The following is a 25,471-nucleotide window of genomic DNA, read 5'->3' as shown; positions in this document are numbered from 1 at the left end:
TCTCTTCTGTATAAAGAAGGGGTTGCTGGATCTTTCCATCTTGCTTTGCCTAACGCAGCCACGCAGTACGAAGAGGTCTCCCTTTGACCTGGCTTTGAATCCTGGTTGCTCGTCTCACCTAAATGGGGATAGAAGGACCCTCCACAGGGCTGTTTCCCAGAGCGGGGGTGGGGTGGGGTGGGAGGAGAGCCCTGCACAGAGTAGGTGCTCAGTAAACATGACCTCCATTGCTTCATTTCACTTCAGCAGTAATGAGGCAGGAATTTTCCCTGAGGATTTGTTTTTACAAGCTGACCTTCAGGATGACATGGTGAGACACAGGACACTGTTCAGGGCACCTGCATAGGCCTGGGCTGTGGGGAGGGCGGCCGCCTTGTGGGAGCCTTGGTGCCCTCCGAACTGGCCTCCTCTTCCCTCCCTCCTGGGCCACTCAGGGTGGGTGGGGCTGTATGTGAAAAGGATGTTCTCTGCACCCCCGCCCGCCTGTAGGGGCCCTGCCTCTGCCCCTTTGTCCGCTGGAGGCTGTTCGGGCTCTGTCCCTGGAAGGCCTGCTCTGCCCTCCCCTGGCTTCCCCTGTTTACCCAAAGCCAGTGCCAGAATTGAAGCACGTTTTCCCACCAGCTGAGGAGTCAGTGCAGAGAGCAAAGGTCTGGTTCATATAGGGATTCCAATTTCAGTCCCAGCCTTGGTCTGCTTGACTGCCAGTGGGGGTGAGCCTGCCTTTCATTGATGTCCGGGGACCAGTGCCGGTGTCTGTAAGGCCCACAGCACGTGGTGGCGGCCCTGTGATGCGGGCCCCCGTCCCTGCCGAGGGAACCCAGGGACTGAGCTGGGCTCCGCACCTCGGCTCTCTTACATACGCCTCCACTGCTCTCCTGGTCTCGGCCTCTAGGCTGAATCGCAAAGCAGAACCGGGCCCCCAAGTCTCATTTCCAGTTTTTAATGTTTTTCTTGTAAAACCAAAAATATAAAACTGGCAGGGGAATGGAAAACAAGTTCTGTACATTTTATATACACGAGGTCTGTGATTTCGAAACCATGGGGGAAACAAAAGGAAGACACAGTCAAGGGATGCCACAGGTCACGGATGCTGACGGGCACCTCTGAGCACCTGGCTCAGGCTCGGAGGCTCAGTCCCGGCCAGTGCTGTGCAGCTGCCGCAGACCAGGCACCCCGCGCTCTGCGGAGCGGTGGCCCGGCTGCTCGGGCTGCGTGCCCCGAAGGTGGGAACAGACGGCGGGGCGGGCAAGGGAGCGTCTGCGGTGGAGGTCAGGCAGGTGTGGGCGGCGTTCCTTCAGGTGTCTGTGTAGATGGAGGGGATGTGACTCAGGCAGTGGTCAAAGGCCCCGTTGGGGAAGAAGCCGCAGTCCTCGGGGCCGCTGGACACGACGTCTTCTGATGGCTGCGGTGGCAGCACTGTGGGGCATGGGGCCTCGGCCAGGGCCTCGTAGCCTGTGGGTGTAGGGGGACAGGGTCCAGACTGGAGAACTCAAGGGCCATGCCTTGTCATCTTTTCCCAGCTCCCAGACCCCACCCTCCTGCCCAGGCTCCCTCGTCACGGTGTCCCCTCAGCAAGGTGCTCTGAGCCCTCTGCTGTTCCAGATGGGGGAGCTGGTGGGCGGGGAGGGGGCTTGGGAGGAGGCTCCTTAGGCCTTGTACCTCCAAGGGGCCCAGGGCAGTTGGGGAGAGAGGCAAGGGCTGGCGTGGGGCAGTCCATCACCCAGTGCTGGACTGTGGGGCGGAATGTGGGGAGGAAGGGGAGGTCGAGGTGGGAACATCACAGCTCTAGCCCTCAAGGGCTGGTTTTCTCCTGGCAGAAGGACCCCAGCCCACCGCCACCCTTTCAGGTTCCTCTGACCCAGCAGACACAAGAAACCCAAAGAAGGGGGCCAGCACTCATTGGGCGTTTACCAAAAGCTCATTTAAATCTTGTCTCACTTAAGCTTCACAACAATCCTATGAGGTGGGATTCATTATCCCATTTTACAGGTGAGAAGACAGGCTCAGAGAAGGCAAGCTCCTTGCCCCAGGTCATAGTAAGCAGGGGAGCTGGGATTTGAACCCAGGTCCATCTGGCTCTGAGACACCTGGCTCTTCCATTGGACACACTGTCTCTGGGGTGGGGGCCTGAAACCTAGAAGGAGCCTAGAGAGGTTGTCTTATCCAGTCCCTGACTTAAGGACTCTGTCCCTGAGCTGCTGTCATGAATTTGTATAACCTGAGACAGATGGGTCTCAGTCTTCCTGTCTGTGCAATGGGATCTGACCAAACTAATCCTGAGGCCCCATGGCCCTACCTTGTTGGTCCGGATTCAATCCTGTGAGTCTGCTCTCAGCTTGGCAGAGGAGGTGTGGGCAAGGGCACTAGATGCTGGGCTGCCACCCAGACAGAAAGGGAGAGGGGAGGCCAAAAGAACCCCCTACCCAGGTGTGGGGGCATGGAAGCTGCCTCTCGCCCCCCCTCAGAGCTATTTATTTCAGGGCTTGCTGCTAAACCAAGAAAATCCCGCCTAGAGCTGGATGGGGCCGGGGGAGGATGGGGTGGTGAGAGCTGGCAGCGCTGGAGACGGCGGCGGGTGCCTAATCACGCACCAACCCATGTGCAAGCAAACACGGAACACGCCCCCCCGCCCCTCGCAGACCTGTGGTCAGGTTCACATCTGCCTCTCATGCATGCGTGTGACACATGTCCACTCACAGAAGTATGTACACCGTACCCGAACACACAGGCACACACCTGCACACAAGCATGCTCATATGAAATGGCCCAAACATGCTAATACACAACCATGCACACACACGTGTACACACACAGAGGGGAATCACAGGAGGAGGACACATGTGTGCACAGACACGGCATGAACATCAGCACAAGCACGATGTGGAGCACATGTCTGCAGACACAAACACACGTGCCACCGAGCTCCTTACACACATGGGGGGCTCACACTGCCGGGAACTCACCGTGCTGGCCCTGCATGCACATGCATGCACATGGCCACACAGACGTGCCCCACAAACACGTGTAGAAAGAAGACACGCACAGACCCGGAGCGTGTGTGTGAGCAGGAACACGGGTCCACACGCAGGTGACCCACAGGTTTGTGTGTGCTCGGCTGTGGCCTTGGTGCTTGTCCCTGGTCCTTATCCCTCCACCCCCAGCCGCACACACCCAGAGCTGCCCAAGGGGCCTCTGGGAAGGGTCTCAGGCTCCCCTTTGTCTGGGGCCCCACCATCCTGCCCAGGCCTTGCAGCTTCCAGCTAGATCTGAGCCCCGAGGCTGATCTGGGGTGGGCTTGGCTTGGGGACTTCCGGTACCACCCATCTGATGCCCCTGCTCTGACCAGGCCTGGCCCTGGGGTCTGAGACCTCCACTCGGGCCGTGCGCAGCCCTCCCCTCTCACTGGGTTCTCCACCCCGGCTGGGGGCATTACTCGAGGAAGGCCCAGGGCCCTGAGGGGGACACAGATGCAGCATAAGGAACAAGCACAGCCTCTAGGCTCTGTCTCTTCCTACAGTGTGGCCTCTGTGGGCCTCGGTTCCCTCATGTGTTAAATGGGGATCAGTATTTGTCTCATTCCCTGCTGTATTCTCAGGGTTTACAACTGTGCCTGGCACACAGTAGGTGCTCAATAAATATTTAAAGGGAAGCATCAATTAGACGGGGAGCTCCTAGTCTGATTCTTCTCTGTGTGAGAGTGTGGAAGGAACACTGAGGCTGGGGTCAGGCAGCGTGCAAATCCCCACTCTGTGGGGTCCTGGGACCTCCCTGCGCCTTTAGCTCCACCTCTGTAAAGTGGGGATGACCCTACCTCATAGGGCCGTCCCAAGGCTGTGGGACAATATGCACGAAGCACGCGGCACAGGAATGGAAAGGAGGCATGCAGGCGGGGCTTACCTGTGGCAGGTAAAGGTGCACTGAGGCCATGGTAGCCATTGGGCCGCAGGGGGTTGAAACCGTGGGCCTCCCCGGCCAGTCCGTCCCCACTGGCGGCCTGCTCGGCTGACCGGTAGCAGTCACCATAAGGGAAGCAATTCTGGATGGAGTGGAAACTGCCCTGGTAGCCTGCAGGGGGAGTCAGCGGGGGCTGCATTCAGAGGGAAAATGCCCAGGGAGGGAGGGGACGGTCCCCCACTGCAGTGCTCAGCCCCCCACACTGTCCTGTGGGCATGGGGGGTGTGAATGAGTGAAGAGAGCCCCAGGGTGGAAGAGGCGTGGGGGGTCCTGCCCTGCATGGGGTTGGGCAAGGTGGTCTCACGTGGCTGTGCCCGACAACAGTGCTTGGGGGGAAGGGACTGTGGGCCCTCCCCCGACTTCCGCTCCGAGATACCCCATCACTCACTGCTCCTCCAAGCAGCAGGCCAGTCCCACCCCCAGCCATCAAAGGGAACGCTGTTCCCTTTGATGTCTGGTCAATGGAACAAACTCTTACTCAGCCCTGCCTCCCGGCTTTTCCCAGTGTGGCCCTCAGTGCCCGCCATCATTCCGAGTACCCACCTGCCACCCCCAGGCCAGTGTCTCCTGCCTCTCGGGCAGCCTGAGTGGAATCGGTGGGTACATATGGAGAGGGCCCCCTGGCCAGAGCTTACCTTGTGGGCTGGGCAGAGGCTGGGGCGGAGGGCTCTGGAAGGGCGGGTAGGGTGGCTTGCTGGGGAGCGTGGGGAAGGACTGGCCCCCTGGAGAATGGCTCTGGGAGGATGGTGGCAGCGGCGGTGGCGCAAGCCCCTTCAGTGGGCTGACCATGGGCGAGAGGAGGCCGGGTCCCAACCTGGAGAGAAGAGACAGCCCTTAGCAGGATGGGCTCTGGGGCATGTGGGCGCCACACCAGCAACGGTGAGCTCACTCACTGACCTGCTCTAACTTACAACAGTGCAGTTAGAAGAGGAAGCTTTTATTTCTGATTATGTTCAAACCGGAATTAAAATTTTAAATCCTGTAAGCTTTAGAGTCCAAAGGAACCACTAAAGAAAAGCTTCTATTTGGTATTTAGGACTGATAGTCAAGACCACTGGTTATAACCACAACCTCTGGAGTCAACAAAACTGTTTAAAACCCCATCTGCTCTCACTGCCCATGTGACTTTGGGCAAAATGCTTAATGTCTCTGAGCCTTGGTTTCCTCACAGGGTTGCTGTGTTCTCCACCTCGCAACTCCACTGCAACTCTTTACCCAGGGCTAAATACCAGCCACCCCTGCTGGATCCCCACACCCTAACTCTGTGCAAGCCACTCTGGTCACCAGCAGGATGAGTCCAGGAACAGCCCCACTGAAAGCCGGGGCAGTTTCTCAGCAGGAAAACATCCCAAGGCACTAACAGTCACCATTCACCCATTGAACCTCTGCCTCGCTCCAGACCCTGTGAGAGATGTTCACAGATCAGAAAACCAAGGCTCAGAGAGGTTGCCCAAGTTAGTCCCAGCCACACAGCACTGACCCCATGGGTTATGGTGAGGATAAAATTAAAGCAGTGTAGACAAAGCACCCAGTATGATGTCAGATACATTCTTAGCCACACTGTGAATCATCAGCATTATCATCAAGGTGAAAGGAAGGAAAACTAGCACTTAGGTCTGATGTCCAAATTGGCCTCTAGTCCTCTGCATGGTGTACTTTTAGGGACCTTCTGTCTCCATCTCTGGCCATCTCTCCTCCACTTGCACACATCCTGTGATGGGGGACTCACCACCTCCCTTCGTATGCAGCCTGAAGGGGTGCGGGCCTCAGCCCGTACTCTCTGGAAGCTCACGTTCTGAAATGAGCCTGCAGCCGGCCTGAACCCAGCTGAGCCCCAGTGGGCTGTGTAACTAGGCTTCATGTCACTGTACACCAGGTTCCTTCCTCTTGCCGCCTTCCTAAGCCTCTGAGGTCTGCTCACAGGAACCCAAATGACCCTGGGGTCAGGGGGACTTGGCTGAAGGCTCACAGCCTATGAAGCATTTATGTGCACTGCAGAAAGAGGACGAGTGTGAGGGCTCAGAGTCTTTATTTTCTTGTTTGCATTAATGGTTATGTTGGACCATTCACGTTAGAATACTCTATGAACTCAATGTCACAGCTCCAGGTGAAGCTCCAGGTGACCTTTTCAGGCTAGGCATGTTACCCCTGCCCACCCTCCAACACATGAAGAGGTGTGAACAGACAGATCAGTGTCTCTCTCTGAGGGGAGCAGGACTGTCTCAAAACAAGGAAAGATTTGGGGAGAGGTTGGTGGGCTTCACGTCTGTAGCTCTGCAGGGTCCCCATGTGCTCTAACTTGAGCATCCTGCTGTCACTGCCCCTGTGATGACACTGCACTGTCATCATTCCCATGTCTGGGACCCCCACCACTGTGTGAGTACGCTGAAGACAGCAGAAAGGGGCTTCCACGCCAGGTCCCTGGTCCCCAGGCCCAGCATCTAAGGCCCTGGAGGTACACGTCAGCCTCCGTAAGCTGATGAGCTGATCCTCATCGTGACTCCATGAATTAATTGTCATTATCATCAACATGTATATTTTTAGACCTGTCTCACAGGGCCATCAAGCGGGTCTACAACTGTGCTCTATAAACTGTGCAGGGCTGTGCACAAGCCATGGGTCCCCATAACCAGTTCTCTCAGGTGAGGCTGGTCCAGGTGTGGCCAGGAGGGTGGGTCTTCCTCCTTCCAGCCTGCTGAGTGGTACCGTCCTGTCTTATGCCCACCCCATCCTGGCACCCACAGCCCAGTTCTTCCGCGACTTCCTGTCGGTCCCCTCCCCTGGGAGCCCCTGCGGGGAGGGCCAGGCCTGGTCCTCTCAGTCACTCCCTGCTCAGCACCGGGCCTGGCACATAGCAAACAGCTGATAAATACTAACAAATGGGCTTCTGAATCACTCAGCTACAAAATCCAGAGATTAACGGCACTGCAGACTTAAGGAGAACCAGATCCGAAGGGGAAAAAACATGCATTTTCAAAGTTTGTTTCTCCTGTCTCAAACCTGCCATAAATTCCCATTTGCCACCTTCACAGCCAGTGAAATTAAACAGAACACGACTCTCCCCTCAGCAGACGTGAAGGCTGAGGTTATACTGCTCTACCTGAACTCTTTAAAAGGAAAAAAGATCATCTGGAGCTCCTCTTCTGAGTCATGCAAATGATCCCTAAATCAAATATTTTTGCTTCAATTGGAACCTATAAAAATTAATATAAAACCTCACTGGCCTGGCAGACTAGGGCTTCATACCTCGTACAGGGCCGGGGAGAAAAAACCACCCTATTGAGAGTCTTCTCTTAGCCAGGGTAAACAAATTTGGTCATGAAGTCAGGCCCTCTTAGCATATTTTTGAGTGAATCAGATAATTCTGTCAAGCTATTTAACGTCCCAGCAAACCACCAGGGAGCTGCGAGTGGCCTTCCATGTTGACTTTGGCAGGAAGGGGAGGCTGAAGGCCTTCCCCCCTTCCTCGCCTCTTCTCAGGGGCTGAAAAAAGAAACCCATTCAAGCTGGGCCTGGGCCTGGTGTCAGGCGTGAGGGCCCTTCTCTCGGGCAGCCCATGGGAGCCTGGGCACCTGGCTGGTGGGGATGGCTTGCCCGTTGCTCCTGCAGGCACAGGTGGCCGAGAGGGCCTGGGGTCCTGTCTCCGTCCTGTCATCACTCTGCCTCTCGCTGCAGGAATTCTTGATGGGCACTTATGCAGGCGGCAGGGAGGTGATGAATGAGGCGGAGCAGAGTGCACAGGCCTGAGAGGGGAAAGGCCTCTGGTTTATTTTTCTTTGGTTGGCGATGTTTTGGGGCTGGCTGTGGGTGAACAGGTGGCCTGAGCCAGTGGGTGGGGGACAGGGGGGTAGTGTCCAAGGAACCTGTACCGGGTGACACATACATTGTCAGGCATGTGTAGCTGATCCTCACCACCTTCCTAGAGGAGGGTATTTTAATGCCCATTTTACAGAAGAGGAAACTGAGGCTTGGGGAGGGCTTGGTTTTCTGGGTCCCCCTTTGCACTCCATCATGCTGCCTCTTTGTGGCTCTTCCCCTACTCATAGCCAGTCTTCCCTGCTCACCCAGGGGTTCATCTCTGACCAGCCCTCCTCTCCCCACCCAGCCAGAGTGTCCTCAAGTCCTGCTCATTCCATGGCACTCATGCCTTCTGAGCGTTCCTCCTCCCTCCCACAGGTGCTGGCTCAGGCTGCCATCCACCCACCTTGGACGCTGCAGTCCAGCCCCACACTGCAGGCTGTGCCTTCTCATCCCCAAACCTGACCTGCTCACTGCTCAACACCCTTCAGACAGAGTCCTGTCACAGCTCCCGTGATCTGGCCCTGGTGACTGCTCTCCTGAGCCTATCACCCCACAAGAAGGTTCAGGCTTCTCAGAACACACCAAGCTCTCACCACACCTGCCCACCCTCTGGCTGCTCCTTCCTCCCAACCTCTCTACTCGGCCAGCTCCTACTTAACCTTGGAGGCCCGGCTTAACACCACCTCCAGGAAGCCTTCCCTGACATCCTCCCCCACCACACTGGGTTCTTCTCTGGGTTTCCACAGTCCCTTCTGCCTTCTTCCCTGAGGGCACTTGCCCCGCATCATCAATCCCTGTAGGTCTATCACAGGGAGTTTCACCAGGGCTGGCTGGGGGCATCAGTGGCCTCAGCACCAGGCCCAGGGCCCTGCCCTCATCAGGGGCTCAGTAGCTGGACACTGAATGAACGGATGAGTGAGTAGCAAGAGGAGCCCTGGACAGCGAATTTGGTAATGAACTCAGGCTGATGGCCCCACGCACAGGCAGGCCACGGCTGCAGCCTTGAGAAGGAAGGGCAGGGGAGGAGGAAGGTGATGGGACCAGGCCTTGGGGGACAAGTTTGATCAAGTCAAACTTGGGGGACAAGTTTTGATCAAGCAAAAGTGGCAGGGAGGGCAGGCGGTAGGGCTGTGAAGCTTCCCTCTGCCCATTTGCAAGGAAAACAGATTTCTGAAGCATTAGGGGCCAGCAATTAGCACATTCCTCGTTTCCAGCCAAGTAAATGGCCACAGTGGGAACCACCCTGGATGCAGAAAGAGGCCTCCTCCCTGCAGTGATTCTGCAGTAAGGGCTTCTGGACAGCCCTGGCGGGCCGGCCAATGGTCACAGCTGCATCGGCCGGAAGTGGGGACGAGACCAGGCGGGCCTCTCTGGAGTGGGCGGTGGGCAGTCTGCTCCCCAGATACACGGTGCCAGCCAAAGAGAAGTCAGGGTGAGGCTCCCAAGGAGGCCTGGCTGTGGAAACCCAGAATGCAGGGTCGGGTGGGGATGCAGCATCTTCCCAGGGTCGCCCCCCAGGGAGTGAAAGGGGCACGAGGTGAGGCACTGAGAAGCCCCAAACTGATATCGTCCACCTGGTAGGGTTACTGTGAGGCACTGATGAAATCGTGCACGGCTAGTATTTGGTACAGAGCGCAGTACATGTAGGTGCTGCATAAACGCTGGCTCTTTTCATTATTAGTAACAACCATTTAGTGTGTGGGACGCCTGCCCTCACCTGCTGCGTGTGCAGGTGCCCACCTGCTGTCCCGGAGGAGGACTGGCTTGCTGTACATACCCATCCCTGGTGCTCTCAGCCGTGGGCAGAGGGGACAGATGGTGGTGGGAACTGGTGGTGGCGTCCAGTGGGTGGTGCCTGGAAGGGACGTCGTGCATAGGGGGCAGGATGCTTGATGCGAGCCCATTATGGGGGGTGATGGAGCCGGGATACACGCCTGCAGGAAAGCAAACAAATATCACTGGGCTTCGGCCACTCCCCAGAGATGGCTGCGGATGCCCCAGAAGCCGTGAGCCTGCGGAGAGAGAAAGACAAGAAGGGAAACCAGCGAGGTTGTATTCATAGAAGGTTAGGGGCCCAAACGGGGGAGATGATGTACCCGCTCTGCTCTGTTCATGCTGTAGCTGAAGGGCTGTGTGCGGGGCTGAGGCCTGTGCTGAGAGCAGGGGTGGACTGACAGGGGCTGTCAGAGGCATGGGGTGGTTGGGCTGTGTGTGTGAGTGTGTGTTTACTGGGGCAGAGGGGTGTTGAATGGAGCAGGCTGCCTCAAACCTCTGGGGCTGTTCTGGGAAAGAAGGGGCTTGCTCTGTGTAGCCCCAGTAGACAGAGACCCTGGAATGAAGAGAAGTTTGAGAGAAGCAGACTCTAGCTCCAGGCCTGGCCGTTCCTTCTAATAGGCAGAGCTGCTGTAGGGTCACAGGCTGCCTTTGGAGAAAATTAACTACCCAACCCCAGAGATGTGCAAGCAGCGCCGGGATGTCTGCTGTGAGGGGTTCTAGAGAGAGGATGACTATGTAGCTGGATGGCAGGCTGGCCTGGGAGACTTGGGAGGAGGGATACCACAGATGGCTGTGTAGGCTGTACACTGCACAAGGGTCCCGACCGAGGAGAGGTGTCAGCCATGCTCTAGTCTCGGATTCTAAACCTCTAGCAGACACCTGCAGGCTGGTACCACCTTTTATCACCTTTTACTCTCAAGGGTCTTACCCTTGTTAAGAAGACAGGTGGGCTAATGAATCAAATGGGGGACACTAGTCAGTCCAGGGTCCCAACTGAGGGTCTGAGAGTAGTTACTGAGGCCACTGCTTCCCAAATGCCTTCACCAAGGAACCCCAATTAGAGGGGAGAATGAACCCCAACTCTGGGACTAGAGCCTGAGAAGGTCACAGCAAAGGCTGCAAGTTTTGACGTTCCCTATTTCATCTGAAAAAAAAAATGAGGCCAATTTTGCACCCCTTCTTTAATCTGGCCATGTTTATTTGAACGTTAATAGAAATTGACATCATTTTCCCAGAAATCAGTTCATCAAGTTGATGCCCTGGGAGGACTGTGCACCTGGGGGCTGTGCCCCGAGCTGCACTGATGCAGCGTCCACTCTGTCAGCTGCTACGTTTTGAACATCACTCTGGTCATCATGGATCCAGACCCGATGTTCTTAGCACCTCATGGGGACCATCTGAGAACACACCACACTCCTTTCATGGATGCAGTAAAGGAGGAACTTTTACCTTCTTAGGTGGTTCTAAGGCTAGCCCATCCCAGGCCTGCAAGTCAGGGAACTACTACCAGCAACTGAGCAGGGCTATGGCAGGGATTGCAAGCTCAACGCCTTAGGTGGCACGGCAGGGAGCAAAGTAAATGAACCGGCAGGGTTTACGGTAGGGGACTGTGGCACCACACAGGTTGTAGACCAAACAGTTTGCAACCCCTGGCCAGGAGTTGGAGCAACAGACATCCTATGGAAGGGTTACATTAGGTGAAATTCTAATCTATTATTAACAACAGTTAATTAAGAATATACTATACGTCAAGCTCTTTTTCCACACTATCAAGTTTAAGCATCTCAACAACTGTCAATCGGGCAGATAATATGATCTCATTTAAAGATGAAGAAACTAAGTCTTAAGAACTTCAGTGATTTGTCAAAAGTCATGCAATGGGCAGCTAATCAGGCCTCCCATTTCCCAAGGAAATGGCCTGGGGCTCCAGCTCAGGCTGCAGCCTGGATGTCTGGCTAGGGCCCTCTGGTCCAGGCTTCACTGTGGGCTGGCTGTGAGACCCAGGCTCTGAATGGGCTCCTGGGAGCCTCCGCCTCTCAGCCCCAGTCCCTCCCGCTCCGTCTCGGGGACCTCTGTTCCCACGGGCAACATCCATTGGCCGTCTCCTTCGGCCACACATCCCTCCCAGCTTGGTCAGGAAGGCGCAGGAGGGGGTTTCTGCGGATGGGGCCTGGCTCAGTGCTGCCCACGGCCTGCTCCGCTCACCGCTCTCTACGGCACCTCCTCACCTGCCATCTTGAACCAATCTGGGAGTCTGACAGCTGGGAAGGCCTAGAATCCTGATAAATCCTGCTCCCTCTCCCTCAGCCGTGCTGACCTCATGCTTCTCATGTCCTCACTGCCCATCACGTTACCAGGGTCAGCTGAGGGAGGCCTGCCGGGTAAGCTCCTGAGGGTTTCCTGTAAAGAGAGCTGGTCCTCCCTGATGAGAGACAAGCTAGAGGGAGCTTCCCATAGTCAGACAAATGAAGATTTGAGGCCGCCCTCACCAGCCCCTCCCTAACCTCACCCCTCTGTTCTGGACTCTTCTGTCCACACTCATCGAATCTGTCCCATTCCCCCTGCCTTTGCCCTGCCTGGTCCAGGTCCCTCTCTGTACAGCCCCCTGAGGATGAACACACGGTAGGCGGCTGAGTATGCGGACCAGGCGTGTTGAACATGTGGACAGACAGCGTGTGGGAAGGAGGGAACCACCGTATCGTGAGGAACAGCAGGAGCGGGGACACCATGGGGCCTGCCCGTTCTCTCCCCAGAACATACCACTTTAGGCTGTAAATCAGCATCATCAATCATCAGCCGTGAGCACTTAACCTCTGGCCCCAACATCTGTTCCCAACCGTGCCTCAGGCATCTGCTGTAGGGTCTGTAGAAGAACCTGACGGTCGAATCCCAGGGGGACCCAGGACTCCTGGGTTTGCCTGGCTGGTCCTTTTCTCCCCACTGTGCTGGAAGCAGCTCAAGGACAGGGACTAGAACAGAGCCTGGCACACAGTAGGTGCTCAGTATGGCGAGATGTAGCACTGGCAGCAGGGAGGCAGCAGATGGTTTGGTTAAGGGCACAGGCTGCAGCCAGATGGCCTGGGCTGAAATTGGCCTCTGCCATTTACTGGTTGTGGAACCTCAGCAAAAAGTTACTTAAGCTCTCAAGGCCTCAGTTGCCTCATCTGGAAAAGAAAGAGCATACTAGCATGTACTTTCTGAGGCTGATGTGAGGATTATGTTAGTTAACACACATATGTATAGGCCCTAGAATGGCTCCTGGCAGCACATATTCAATAAATGTTGGCTGTTGCATTATTAGGAGATGGATGAGTAAATAGTTACTCTTCTCCTTCACCACGAGACACAAAAAATAATGATAAAATTCTCAGTCACATGGGTTCATATAAGGGATCACATCCACAGTCCCATTTGTTGCCACGGCAGGTGTGGGACGGGGCGGGGAACTGAGGCTCAAGGCAGGGGAGACACCCCTCACTCACTGTCGGAGCAGGCCTGGGCAGGCTTGGTATTACCCCAGTGCCCTTCCCGTCCACGATGCTGCCTCAGTGACTTCACTTCTCATCTGCAGCATGGGCTCACTGGTGACTGGATGAGATGATGTTTGTAAAGTGACCAGCCCAAGCAGGTGCTCAAGAGATGGTTGTTGCTGGTTCCGACTGCTCTCGCTGGGACAAGCCCTGGGATAGCATCTGGGAGAACAGGCTTCCAAATTGGATCTGTTGCTGACTTTTCTGGATGACCTTGGGTCAGTCCTTTTCCTGCCCAGACCTGAGTCCTCCCAGGGTAAAAATGATGCAGCTGTAGGACCTCGGCCCCAGGGTAGCCATTATTAATCAGTCCCAGCCCTCTTTCCTGCTGAGCCTCAGAATCCTTCTCAACACACAGCTCCAGCCACAGGCAGCTGGCACTTGAGATGCAAACCTTTATCCTTAGACTAGGTCATCCCTAGGGTCTCTTCTCTACTAGGGTCCCTATTTTAGCAACTCTGACCCTATGAGAAACAGCCATGGCAGATGGGCCCCTAGCTGGAGGGAGGTGGGTGTGGTCCCTCCTCCATGGACCCATCCTCCTGGGGTGTCCTCACCTTTGCGGACCTGTATGAGCACAGACCCTGTGAAGGGCTACCTAGAGAAAGAGGAAACACCTTCTCTTCCCGAGGTTGTTTGGTGAAACGCTTTGACACAGTTTTAAATTTGCTGCAACTCTAAGGCTGAGGGGGGAGAATTTTTAAAAACTAGAAAATAAAAAATGTTTAAAATGGTTGGCGTAATTCAAGAAATCCCGAAGGGTGGGAAAAGCTTTTTGCTCTGATACTGTGGTTTCTTTGGGGGGTGGGGAGGGGGTAGAGCACAAGCATTATCAGCTGGAATCCACAGGCCACACTGCCCTTTTCTGGGCTGGATTCCCAAGCATCCAGGAATTCCTGCCAGGGCCTGAGACCTGCTCCATGGCCCGCGGCAGCTGGGAGGGACACACAGGCTGCCTCGGCTGGACCAGAGGCTCTGAGTGTCCGGATGGATAGGCTGCAGGGTTCCAGGGATTTGGCGGGCCCTATCTTATGATGAGCTGGAACTGATTATGGCCAAGCTGCCCACCCTCTCAGAGCCTCGGTTTTCTCCTCTGAAGCAAGGAGTCGTGGTGGGGAGTACATGGGACTTTAAGTTGGGGTCCAGGCCTGAGCCCTGAGGCAGGTCCTGAAGGAAGTGCAGGAGCTGCCTTCGTGAAGGGGAGGGGTGTGGAGGCTGGCAAGGTGTGTACAGTGGTTCAGAGGCAAGAGGGGTGTTCGGGAACTGCGTCCAACGTGCCAAGGTTGGGGCAGGAGGCGGCCAGGAGTGCCTAGGCCCCGTGAGGCCTGGGAGGCCCAGCTGGGAGGAGCCTGGGCTTCATCCCACGGGCAATGGGGAGCCACAGAGGAGTGTGAAGGAACATACGCCTGGTCAGATAAGCTGCAGAGTCAGTAAGCCCCAAGGAGTGGGTGCCCTCCAGCAGGTCATGCCCACGTGGCCCCCGCTGCCCACAGAGCCTGGCCGTCCTCCTGGAGGGCTGGGTACAGGAAGGGGCCCTTCCGGGCTGTGTGCCTAGCCCTGCCTCCCTGCTTGCGTACCTGGGAGCAGCTCCTGGCTCAGGGTGCGGCCACCCTTCCCGTTGCTGGCAGCCAGCTGTGTGGATGCGTGGAGCTGCTGTAGGGCCAGACACTCGGTCAGGACATCGGCCTCGGCATCAGGGCACATGTGCAGCTGGCGAGTGAGCAGAGAGAGAGAGGGTGTGAGCGCGAGACCACCTGTCCACCGGCAACCCTTGCTTTAGAGGACAGGGCAGGAAGGACAGTGGCCCCAGGGCACGACCCCTCCCTCACTGTACCTCAGTTTGCTCATCTGTCAAATGGAGCTAATTATGTACACAGCGAAGGTTGTGTTAGTTCAGGGCTGAGAAGCAGATGCTAAGGGAAGATTGAAGATGCAAGGGTTTTAATAGGGAGAGTGCCTGTGTGAGAGCAAACAGGGAGAGCTGGGCAGGCTGGGAGAGCCGTCAGACCAAGGGAAGGAGGGAGGCAGAGGAAGCTTCCTCGACTGGGAGCCTAGGGACCAGGGAGTCCTCAGGGAGCCAAAGTCCTCAGGGAGTCCTCAGGGAGCCAAAGTCTGCTGGGAGTCAGGGGGGTCCAAGTCTCCCAGGAAGGGGTCTGGCCTCACATTCCCGCAGGGCCTGCCGGGCTCAGTCTCTGGCTGGGAGCGCCCGCAGGAGGGGTGGCCTCGGCACAGACGCCGAGAGGGCATCAAAGTGCAGCAGCTGGGGCCTCCCAGGTAGCTGGAGCTCTGTGAGGCCCATTCTCCGGGCTGCTGCCGGGGTGACCAATGCCATGGAGTAAGGTACAGGGGGCGCGCAGTTAAGTGTCTCCTCTCTGGCTCTCCCCTCCCCTGCCCGTAATAAGCAGCAATACCCCTCAGGCCAGGCTGCTGTGAGGAGGATGAGAGGATGGGCATGAACGCTTGTTGAAGGTGCTGTGTCAAGGGCTGGCTGGCTCCACTGGCGGAGTCCCCCAGGCTCACATGACAGTGGGCTCGCTGGGTCGATACCTGGCCTTGAGGGTGTTGGCTAAGAGTACGCTTGGGCGGGCAAGTCTTTGGCCAACCGCCCTCAGCTGTCCCTAAAGACAGACTTGAGCTCGACACCTCAGACCATCTTCACGTCTCCAGATGGGGCCAGATGGGCACAGGGAGGGGCTGGTTGGGGCCCTTGGGCAATGGGGGGGGCTGGCATGCACCAGGATGGGAGGGCCCCTTCTCCCAGGGAAATCCCAAAGCTGACCATCAGAGTCCTGAAGATTGACTTGTCCAAACCCTCATTTTATCTGGGACAAAACCGACCCAGAGAAGGCAAGAGCCTTGTCGCATGTCACACAGCAGCTGGGAGTCAGCCCTGAGGGTTTTTCTACCCTCTCAGGCCAGCTGGGCCAGCACCCAGGCTTGGGGAAGGCGTGCCCAGCCTCCCGATGGGCTCTCGGCTCCCTGACCCAGCAGCTGTTTTCCATGTAAGTTAAGTTTCTGGCAAAAGAGGGCCAAGGCATGTTCTTACAGACCGCAATGTCGATCGGATTAGGAGCAGCGGGAGAGGAGAATTAAGGAAGAAAAGCATTTCTAATTCTCTCTGAAACGCAGCAGGGCTGCCAAAGAGCTGTCATAATACAAGGGTCGCTTTACCCAGAAAGATACATCATCCCCGATGGCTTTTAATGGATGCTTATTGTTGGGAAGTTTGCAGATCTGCGGCCCCAGGTCCCTGGGGCTCAATGCAAGCCAAGCACAGGGCCTGGGAAAACCAGGGCAGGATTCTGGTCCTCGGGCACCAGTCCGCTTGGGACAGAAGCCCCCCCTGGTGTGGAGCCTGGGCCATTCCCTGTCCCTGCCCAAGCCCCTGAACCTGAGAGCACTGGAGAGAGCTTGGCCCTGGAAGCAGATGGGTCTGGCACTGTCACTCCCACACTGAACAACTCTGGGCAGATTTGTTACCTCTCTGAGCCTCAGTTTCCACATCTCTAAAATGGGGGGAAAATTGCCCACTTCCTGGTTATAGTGAGGAGTAGATGAGATACAGTCTGTGAAGCACCAGGCTCGTCTCTCCTTTCTCAGGGTGAACGTGTGTTCACGGCGAGCTCGTGGCCCATGCTGTGAACATGTCCCTACTCTGCTCTACTGCTTCCAGGGGCTCCCAAGCCTGCCTGTTCCCTCCTCATTGTCTTTGCCACTGAGGCCTGCTTGCTTCTAGCACGCCATCTCTGTATACACCCATCCCACAGACTACAACAGTCTATTTCTCCAGCCTCTAGGCCTTTCTCTGCTTTATTCATGCCGTATCCACAGTTCTGAGAACAGTGCCTGGAGGACAGGAGCTGCTCCATAAATCTTGCCGAACAAATCAATGGTCTCTTCCCCCTCTGTCCTCCTCTGTCATGCTCATGTCCCCAGATTGGCCCCTGGTGTTTCTCTTCCCCCCCATACCCTCCCTGGCACTCAAGCACCCGTGGCCCCAGTGGTCCTCAGGAGATGTGGGTTAAACCCAGCGGCTCACACACCGCCTGTCCAAAACAGAACCTGCTGCTTTCTTCTGCAAACCTGCTTCTTTCTTAGATTCTCTTTCCTGGTGAAGGGGACCACCACCCATCCGTCCATCCTGCCCCCAAACGTCTGACACTGATGCTCCTTCTGCCAGCACCCCCACTGCCTAGCCAAGCAGTCGCCAAACCCAATCCCCTCCCACCTTGCCCCAGGTCAGCCCCCACTGTCTCCCCTGCTCCCCAGCAGTGGCCTCCCTGCCTTGAATTTCCCTCCAACCACCTCGACCCATTCATTCTCCACTAGGCCCCAGAGCCATCTTTCAGGGTGACAGGTCCCTTTTTTGCTTATAACCCCTCGATGGCACCCCCTCTCCTCAGCCCAGACTCCTCTGCAGGGCTTTGGGCTGTCCTGTCGCCCTGTCCCCACCGCCTCCCCTCCGTGTGGCTTGCTGCTCAGCTCCAAGACAAGTAGGGGGCCCACTGGTCCTCACATAGTGATTTCAGCTTCAGTTGCTCTCTTGCGCACCATCTTCACCGGCCCAATGCTTACTCCTTCTTCAAGACTTAACGACAACACCCACCGACTTGTGTTCTGAACTTTTACTTTGGCCAAGTACTGCTCAAAACCCTTGACATAATTTACTCATTTAATCCTCATGACAACACTTTAAAGCAAGCCCTCTTTGCCCCATCTGACAGCTGAGGACATGAAGAACAAAGGCGCTAAGACGCGTGCGTGCCCGAGGCCATGGGGCTAGTAGCGGTGAGCCCGCAGGCTGGCCAGAGCGCACACCACTGCCCCACCCCTGGCCCCATGTCACTTCTTCCACGACCCTCCCGTTCCCACCCTGACGGGCTAAAGCCCCTTCTCTGTGCCCTGTTCTCTGCACACGTCTATTGCAGTCTTTGTCATATCTCTTTATGTCTGTCTCTCACTGCCAGGTCCCCATTGAAGGTGGGGACCGTGGTTTTGTATTTTTGCATCCTTGATGCTTGACATCAAATATTTATAAACAAGCCATGGCCAGTGGGCAGATGGATGAGAGAGGAGCTGGTGGACAGTCTGTGGGTGGATAGATGCCCGCTGGCTGAGGGTGAGGAAGTACAGATCTTCCTCAACTTATAATGGGACTACGTCCCCAATAACCCATTGTAAGGTGAAAATATCACAAGTCAAAATGCATTTAATACACCTCACCCACCAAACACCATAGCTGAGCCTCACCTACCTTAAATGGCTCAGAACACTTACACGCACACAAAGCCTATCTTATAATAAAGTGTTGAATAGCTCATGTAGCATATTGGATACTGCCCTGAAAGTGAAAAACAGAACGGAGGTCTGGGAACAGAATGGCTGTTAGCGTATCAGCTGTTCACCCTCGTGATTGTGCAGCTGACTGGGAGCTGCGGCCACTGCCGCTGCCCAGCATCACGAGAGAGGATCTACTGCACATCGCAGGGCTGGAAAACGATCAAAATTCAAAATTTGAAGTATGGTTTTTACTGAATTTGTAAAAATACCATCGTACCGTCATAAAGTTGAACAATTGTAAGTTGAACCATCATAAGTCAAACCATCGTTAAGTCAGGGACTGTCTGGACACTTGGGCTGGTGGGAGGCAGATGGAGGGCAAGGGACAGCGGCACCCTTGGGTGTGGAAGGCTGAACGCACGCAAGCAGTGTGCCTTGTACCTGCCTTGATGCTGGACGGGAGGCCGGGAGGCCGGGTGGGGGCATCTGCAGAGACGGGCCTGGAACGGAGCCCTCTTACCTTCTTACGCACCTGCTGCTCTTTGGCTGAATGGGCCTTCACGTGCTTGCGGAGGGAGCTGGGGTCTGTGTAGCGCTTGGAGCAGCCAGGGATCTGGCAGGCGTACGGCTTCTGTAACATCAGAGGGCAGAGGTGGGGTGAGTGAGGGTCCACCTGCCAGGCCCAAGGTACCGCTGCGTGGCCTGCAGTGGGGAGGACGACTGGGCAAGGGGCGGCTGCAGGCTCACACCCTGTCCCTCCCTCCGTGTCCTGGGCCAGGAGGGGTCTGACTCAACCAGGTCTGCCGATGGGTGCGGGGAAGGTGCCTGGCCTGGCGGTGAAGGAGAGGGTTTGTGTCTCCATTCTACCCTCATGCTGGGACCTCAGGTAAGTTGCCTCCCCTCTCTGAGTCTCACTTTTCTCCTCTGCATAATGGGGCCAACTGAGTTCTAAGGATTCTTTCTTTCAGCTCTAACACTAACTCTGAGAAAATATACTCTTTGGGGCTTATGGCTGCAGAGAAGCAGCAAGTAGACAAAGAGTAAAGTGAGGTGGCTGCCTTGGAGAGGAGGAGGAGGAGTAGGGCAGGGAGATGGAGGAGAGCGGGACAGCACAGGGCAAGGTGGGCACAAACATGGAGCCAAGCTGCACAACGGCAGGGCCCGGGCTGGGAGCAACTGACCAAAACTTGCCGTGGGTCCAGAATCACAGGTCCTTGACCCAACAATCACGGGAGACCAGAGGGAACTGGATCTCAGACACAGCCCTGGGGAGGCTGTGCCTCCATCTGTGCCCTTTGCATACCTTCCCCTCAGAGCCCCATCCCTCCTCTAGAACGAATCGATGCCCACCACCTCCCCTCTTTCCTGTCCAGACCCCACCCTGCTCTCTGCGCCTCCAACCTCCCCTCACACTCACAGCCAGAGGGCCTTTCTCACAGGCCTGGCCATGCTCTCACCTTCTAACCCCCCTTGGCTCCCTGGTGCCCTTGGATACAGCCCACGTCCGGGCACTGAAGGCCCTTTGTGACTTGGGCCCTGCTTGAGTCCTCACCCCTCCTCCTGCCCCTGCACACCCACCGCCCAGCCCTCGTCACCTCCTCTCCAACCTCTCCTCGAGTCTTCTTCCCACTGCCACCTCCCGAGCTGCCACGGGCAGCGCTGTCCACCTGCGCTGCTGGGTCTGTTCAGTGGTGAGTTTTCCTCGGGGAGGCTCCCTTCTGATTCATCTCAGGCCCCAGGGTCTGACCCAGGGCAGGGACCCTGTGGCTCTAACTGAATTCTGAGCTCTCTGTAGGGGCCTCCACAAGACCTTGCTTGGGGACTCCAGCTGCTACCTGAAGTCCCTAAGGCGCCCTTTTTGAACACATCTAGTGGCTCCGATTTCTCGGGGCCTTCTGGCCTCCAGCGACTGCAGGGGATGTCATGGGGAGGGGACGTTTGGAGGTGATGCCTATGTCCCCGTCAGACACGCCCACGGGAACTGCCCCCCAAACCTCAAGGTGAGTCAGCCCTGCTGGACCTCGTGGGGAGGGGGAAGCAGAGAGAGACGGCCATACCTTGGTGCTGCCACGGAGAGTTGCCAGGTTAAAGAAACGGAGGAGAGCAAAAAGAGAGAGACAGAGCAGTGAGAGGCTTGCCTTGCTGAAAGGAAGGTATGGGCGGGAGGGTGGAAAGCAGCCCTCAGACCTGTCCCCACACAACCACACAGAGACACAGACACAGACCAACACGCTACAGGGTCCCTCTCACACAGGCCTGCTCCCTACCCCAACATATGCGCGCGTGCGTGCACGTGCACACACACACACACACACACAGACACACACTTTCTCTCATGGGCCCTACCCTGCCCTGCCCCAGGCCCGGTCCCCTGGGGACGCTGATACAAATCCACACGCTTTTGTCAAAAAGCAAACAAACAGAGCTCCGTGTGTGCAGGCACCCTCGCCTGGAAAGAGGGCACAAGGCCCATCTCTGTGTTTGTTTTTCCAGGGCCTGACGTGTGTAGAACATTCCTCTGGCCCAGCTCCCTCATGAGCCCTCAGGAAACCCTGTGGCTGTCCCAAGCAGAAGCCAAGGCCCGGGCCTGGAGTCCCCACAGCAGCTCCGAAGCCTCGTTAACAGCAGGACGCTCACGGCCGTGCTGTGAGCATGGAGCACCTCACAGCGCCCTCACCTACTGAGTCCCCAGCGTGCAGGCCCTGCGCGCGGGGCTGGCCACCCACGATCTCCTTTCAGTCTCACACCCACCCCGGGAGAAGCATCCCCGCTCTGCCGATGAGGATATCGAGGCTGATGCTTTGCCCAAGACCTCACAGTGAGTGGGGTGCCCATGACACTCTGCTAGGGTGCCCCCTCTCTTCTGCAGCCCTGAAGGGTCCAGGGAAGTGGGCAAAGGAGAGATTATCACCCCCTTCTTCCCCATAAGGAAATGGAGGCCAGGGCAGGATGGTCTGTGGCGGTTGGGACATGAACCCTACATGGAGTGCCTGGGACATGGCAGGATTTAGTCAGCATTCAGTCAGTGAGTCATAGGTCAGGAAAGGAGGGACTCAAGTTTGCTGTGCAGATCCTGTGTCTGGGCTCCACATCTGTCACCTCAGTTGATCCCCTACCCCTCTCATGTGAGGTAGGTGTTTGAGGAAACTGAGGCCAGAGAGGATGGGTGGCGGTCCTCGGACCTCCGGGACCAGGTGGAGGGCCAGGGTTAGAACCCAGGCTGGTTCTCTCCAGTCTGTCCCGCTGCTTTCCTGCCCATGGAGAGAATCCCATGTTCTCTGGTGTCAGAGGGGAGCTGGGGACACGACTGGGTCCTCTCTGGAAAACAAGGCCCAGCCTACATGGGGCTGACCCAATGGGCCTGAGCCTTGGGTGCTGGGAAAGCAAACTAGCCACGGGGGGTCCGCCTGCATGTCTCCATGGGGCTGGAGAACGCGGGGGCTGCGCTTGGTGGCTGCACCTCCCGGGCTTGACCAGGACCTTCTGGGGAGATGCAGGCCTGAGACAACCCTACGGGCTCATTCTGGGCCTGACCCAACCCAGCCCTTGGAGCTCTGTTCACACACCAAGTTGGGGCCAGAGGCGTGTTGCTTTGGGGCTGGGTCCAGGAAGTGCAGTAAGGGGAAGGGAGGAAGGGGGTGAGTCAGGGTAGGTGACCCCGAGATGCTGGAGGGACGTCGCCCAGGGTGAGGAGGGTACAGAGAGGCCTTGTGCTGTTGAGGCTGCCTTGTGGCCTCTGGGAGATGTAACCATGGTGCTGGGGCACAAGCCATGCCTCTCAGGGCCGGGACAGGTGCCAAGGGCCCCAAGGGCTGGGCATGTGAGGAGGTAATGAAGGCAGAGGGATTTGTTAGCATACCTCCTCACTTCATGTCCCCAACCCCCGTGACAGTGAGCCTGAGAGGGGAGGGGTGGGGACAGCGGTCGGGCTCAGGTTGGGGGGGAGGGCTCTCCCTTCCCATCCTCTCCCCTCGGCTCTTCTCCCCTTTTCCAGCAAGGGGCACCGGACTTGGGGTCAGGCAGACTGGGTGGCATCCCAGCTCTGCCACTTACCAGCTGTGTGACAGTCAATGACTTCATCTCTGACTTTGTTTCTTTGTTTGCAAGATGGGGATAGGCCCCTACACCTTGTGGTTTGTCACTAGGATTAAACTGGGGGACAGTGTGTGTGATATTAGGGGAGAGGGGAGATGTGTAGAATATTCTGCCCAGGGCCTGGCCTGGCCCCAAAACCTGACTTCCCTGCTATTTTCTGCTACCCACTTCCCCCATCTTTTTTGGGTCTTGGTTTTCCCAGCTATAAAACCCCAGAGGGCCTCTAGCTCTGACCTCTATTGTTATGTGGCTTCCAACTTACCCTGGAGGGGTCAGTCGCCCTCCTGGGCCTCTGTTTCCTCATGTGTATGTCTGTATACTGGACAGGCTGGGCTGGACAGCCACTCAGGTCTCCCAGTCCCCGACCAGCAGAGTTCCCCAAACATTTGCACAAAATGCAGAGACACAGGCCAGTGGCCCAGACGTGGAATCTGGCTACGGACCCGTCTCCTGCTGCACATGGGGGCTGGGGGCCTCCCAGGCTGGGTGCATCCCATCACATAGGCCCTATGAGACTGGGGTGAGGCCCAGTTCTGAGTCAGCTCTGCCACCTTCCAGCTGAGTAGTGAAATGCCCAGAGCCCCGCTTCCCTCATCTGTCAAATGGGCTAGTGACCCCCTGACTGGCAGGGTCACTGTGAGATCGTGGGAGACGATGTCCTAGGAAGTGCTCTGCTAACCGCTGAGGTCTGTATGCACAGGAGAGAATGCTTGGACCGATGTCATGATGGAGCTGCAGGTTATCACACTGGCACAAACAAGGGAAAGGAGGTGGACACACGGGCATCTGGGGCCCAGGCCACTATTCCAGGGGCCTGGAGTCTTAGGCCCTGCTCACCTCAACTCCTCACCCACCATGCCCGGGAGATACAGAATGGCCCTGGAGAGCCTCTGGCCTGTCTCCATGGAGGGAGGGGGTGGGAAGAGCAGGGAGGACCTGCTCTGGGGGTGACTGACAGGCCTGGGGATAGGATGCAGGATGTGAGCCCACCCTCTCAGTGCGGCCCACACTAGTGCCTGGGCCGGTACCCCTGGGCTAAAGCAGTGGTTCTCAACTAGGGGAGAGTTTAATTCCTCCTCCCCGGGATTTTTGGCAACGTTGAAGGACATTTTTGGTTGTCATAACTGGGAAGTGGGAGATCGCTCCTGTCTAATGGATAGAGGCCAGGGATACTGCTAAACATCCTATAATGACAGTACTTCCCTCTCCCCGCAAAGAATCATCCTGCTCAAAATGTCAACAGGGCTCAAGGATGAAGGCAGGGTTTCTGCCTGGAGCCGCCTGCTGCCCTGCATAGGCAAGTGGGGGCAGAGTGTGCGTCCTCCAACCCCACCCTCGGCCTCTGCCCTCGGGCCTACCGTGTCGAGGTGGGTGCGCTGGTGCTTGGCGCGGTCGCTGGAGTTGCTGAAGGCCTTCTGACAGCCCGGGTGCTGGCACAGGTATGGCTTCTCGCCCGTGTGGCTCCGCAGGTGGATCTTGAGGTTCTCCAGCCTCGAGAAGGCCTTGCTGCAGCCCTCAAACTGCAGGAAAGGCTGGTGAGGGGTGCTCTGCAGCCCCCCGAAGGCCCACCGCCCAGCCTGGAAGTGGGCCCCAGCATCCTCTGCCCCCCAACCCCCTGACCCTGCCCGAGGCCTCCAGCTGCCCCAGTTCAGCTCCCCATGAAGTGCTCAGGACCCAAACTCTATCTGGGAAGCCCTGGTGGGTCCAGAAAAAAATACACCCCTGACTTACAAATGGCCACTAGGGCTTGAGAAAAAAGTGGTCTTTCCAACTCTGGATCTGGACAGGTTTGCCCTCCATCGGCATCTGGAAATGACGTGCTGCTCTAATGGCAGCACTGCCCTGAATGGACAGGATGTAGGTACACATCTATTGCAGACAGCCCTGGATTTGGAACCCAAGGCCTGGATGTGAGTTGGGCTCTGTCCCAGTGAGGCTTTGGGCAGTGCCCTTGACCTCCCTGTGCCTTATTTCCTTGCCTACAAACTAAGACTGTGTGGCGACCACTCCAGGCTGATATGAAGGTCCCAAGGGGTAGGACACTGACTGTCAAAGGGCTTTGCCACCTGGAACACAGCATCAGTGCTGACTGCTGTCCGAACAATGACTACATTTGTAAACTCAGTGTCTCTGATTTACCATTTGGCCGTTTATCTGTTTAACATCCACCAAGTATGCACTAGGCCCCATGCCAGGCAGTGGGCATTCAGTAGGTACAGCACAGACATGTGATGCCCCTGGTCAGGGTGGGGATGAGCAGAGAGCAACAAATACAGTGCCGATCCCAGCAGCCTCTGCCCAGCTCCCATCTCTCTCCCCAGAATCCTCTAACTTCAAACTCCTCCCTCCCTACTCTCTACACAGCTACCCCAGGAGCCTCTGGTGTAGGAAAGGGACCCTGTTGCTTCCGCCTGAAGTCCTGCGGGCCTGGCATTCAAACACTCGGCCCGACACACGTTCCAGCCCCTCTTGACTCCCCACCAGAAGCTTGAAACAGCAGGGGTCCTCCAGGCAATTTCAAGCCTTTGTTCTAGAAAGGTACTCAGCAAAGAATGTCCTATCTCGTAACAGTGCATCCAACCCCCTTCAGCCTTCAAAATCCTTCAAACACTGCCCGCCGGAGCATGCCCTAGTCCTGGTGTGACTGGCTCCTTCTCCCCACTGTCTGGCCGCCATTCCCACAGTGCTCGCTGTGGGTGGGAGGAGGAGCTACACCGGCCCACCCCTGCTCCATCCATCCAGGTGTGGTGCCGGGTGTTTAACCACATGACAGCCGTGAAGTGTGCGGCCTCAATGTCCCCACCTCAGCGACAGAGGCTTCCAGGGGTGATCACAGTGTTGGGACAAGATGCAGGGCACATCTGGGCCAAAGCCCAGGTGGCTACTCTGTGCCCGCTGCCTTCCCAGGGCAGGGGGGCAGGGGGAGGTGACCCTTGGGGAAGAAGAGATCGGGGAGGCCAGGTTTCCTCTCATGAGCCATTGGTTCCATCCCTCGGGCCAGGGCAGACGTCAGAACAAGGACCCAGAGACAACGG

At 56.8% G+C, this 25,471-nt stretch overlaps 1 protein-coding gene across 6 annotated transcripts in view; it reads right to left on the bottom strand.

Moving 5' to 3' along the window:
* Positions 1-443: 443 nt before the first annotated feature.
* GLIS1 (GLIS family zinc finger 1) overlaps positions 444-25,471 on the bottom strand; it is a 225,245-nt gene continuing 200,217 nt past the window's right edge. For 4 of the 6 annotated variants that reach the window (XM_082429440.1, XM_082429443.1, XM_082429441.1 and 1 more), the window contains 7 exons: positions 23,795-23,956; positions 18,862-18,972; positions 14,639-14,771; positions 9,533-9,689; positions 4,590-4,768; positions 3,898-4,065; positions 445-1,452 (listed from right to left, as the gene is read on the bottom strand). In XM_082429440.1, the coding sequence (XP_082285566.1) occupies positions 1,295-1,452; positions 3,898-4,065; positions 4,590-4,768; positions 9,533-9,689; positions 14,639-14,771; positions 18,862-18,972; positions 23,795-23,956 (1,068 nt within the window). In that variant the 3' untranslated portion in view covers positions 445-1,294. Of the gene's footprint in view, positions 1,453-3,897; positions 4,066-4,589; positions 4,769-9,532; positions 9,690-14,638; positions 14,772-18,861; positions 18,973-23,794; positions 23,957-25,471 lie in introns of all 6 variants that reach the window. The other 2 variants (XM_082429442.1, XM_082429444.1) reach the window with 2 other exon arrangements.

This window comes from Balaenoptera physalus (assembly GCF_965194825.1).
Source record: "Balaenoptera physalus genome assembly, chromosome: 1".
Lineage (NCBI taxonomy): Eukaryota > Metazoa > Chordata > Mammalia > Artiodactyla > Balaenopteridae > Balaenoptera > Balaenoptera physalus.
This window is presented reverse-complemented; position numbering and strand designations above follow the sequence as displayed.